Source organism: Piliocolobus tephrosceles, chromosome 12 (assembly GCF_002776525.5).
Source record: "Piliocolobus tephrosceles isolate RC106 chromosome 12, ASM277652v3, whole genome shotgun sequence".
NCBI lineage: Eukaryota > Metazoa > Chordata > Mammalia > Primates > Cercopithecidae > Piliocolobus > Piliocolobus tephrosceles.
In genome coordinates this window covers 61,094,169-61,095,441 of record NC_045445.1, presented here as the reverse complement: position 1 = coordinate 61,095,441, position 1,273 = coordinate 61,094,169, and the positions used below count along the sequence as shown (strand labels likewise).

General features: G+C 50.3%; 1 protein-coding gene across 1 annotated transcript; it reads left to right on the top strand.

The window, feature by feature from the left end:
- The first annotated feature begins 304 nt into the window (after positions 1–304).
- On the top strand, positions 305–647 carry LOC111536555 (tachykinin-4-like). Its single transcript, XM_023202924.1, has 2 exons — positions 305–510; positions 599–647. Exons 1-2 carry the CDS (start codon positions 305–307, stop codon positions 645–647), a joined length of 255 nt encoding a protein of 84 aa, XP_023058692.1.
- The last annotated feature ends 626 nt before the right edge of the window (positions 648–1,273 follow it).

Sequence of the window (1,273 nt, the reverse complement as noted above, 5' to 3'; positions counted from 1 at the left end):
TGTAGCTTTATACAAAATTATACAAAAAATATAAATTATGTATATATACATATACAAAAATGTACTTAAAATTTTATCAAAGACTTAATTTAATTATAAGAGCTAAACTCTAAAACTCCTAGAAAAAAAAGGGTTTTCTTGAGTTAAGCTGAAGGAAGGAAGCAGGAACAGCTGGAAGGACCAGAACACAGTGGGGGTTTCCCCTATCTATACTCAAGGAGCCAAAGAGCGAACCAAAGCCTGCAGGAGGCATCTTCACACTGCGAGGGGCTCCCAGAGGGTTCTGGGACAGTGCAGGCCCACCATGCTGCCTTGCCTCGCCCTGCTTCTCCTAATGGAGCTGTCCGTGTGCACTGTGGCAGGTGATAGTGGAGAGGAACAGACACTCAGCACTGAAGCAGAGACCTGGATAACTGTGGCCTTGGAAGAAGGTGCTGGCCCCAGCATTCAGCTCCAGCTGCAGGAGGTGAAGACGGGCAAGGCAAGCCAGTTCTTTGGGCTGATGGGGAAGTGAGTGGGAGGAAGACCTCTGATCCAGCCAAGGAGAAAAAAAGCGTTGTCAGCTGGAACACACACTCCAGGGCCTCCTGGGCAAGAGAAGCCTGTCCACAGAAGGCAGAGAGGATGAGGCCCAAGGTTCAGAGTAAAAGCCCCCACTGCAGACTTCCCAGGGGACGTGGTGCCGCTTCTTCCTACCTGGATGTCACAGCTGACAAGCCAGCAAGCCAACTCTCTTCTCTGTGTCTCGTGTCCTCATCACTGGCACTTCACATAAGGCCCACACTGAACCCACCGGGCTTCTTCCTGGACTCTCAGTATCAGGCAGCAGTCCTGCATAAATGCACGATCTTCACCGTTGCAAGCTGCATTGACTCTGCCCTCCCTCACACTCAGAGCTGGCATCTCACTACACAGCAGTGGGGAGATGCGCCCACTCTGTATCCTGTGTCGAGCACACAGTAGGCGCTCAATAAATGAGTGACCAGTGAGGAGGGGAAGAAAGGAAAAAAAAAGGTTTCCTTTTTTTTTTTTTTTTGAGATGAAGTCTTGCTCTGTTGCCCAGGCTGCAGTGGTGCGATCTCGGCTCACTGCAACCTCCACCTTCCAGGTTCAAGCAATTCTCCTGCCTTAGCCTCCCAAGTTGCTGGGACTATAGGCGTGCACCACCATGCCTGGCTAATTTTTTGTTTTAGTAGAGATGGGTTTCACCATACTGGCCAGGCTGGTCTCCAAATCCTGACCTCATGATCCACCCACCTTGGCCTCCCAAAGT

What these genes read in the sequence shown, in the direction of transcription:
- LOC111536555 (XM_023202924.1), top strand. Translation starts at nt 305, where the DNA reads ATGCTGCCTTGCCTCGCCCTGCTTCTCCTAATGGAGCTGTCCGTGTGC. An exon ending in TTCTTTGGGCTGATGGGGAA is followed by an intron (nt 511 to 598) that starts GTGAGTGGGAGG and finishes CCTGGGCAAGAG; the next exon opens with AAGCCTGTCCACAGAAGGCA.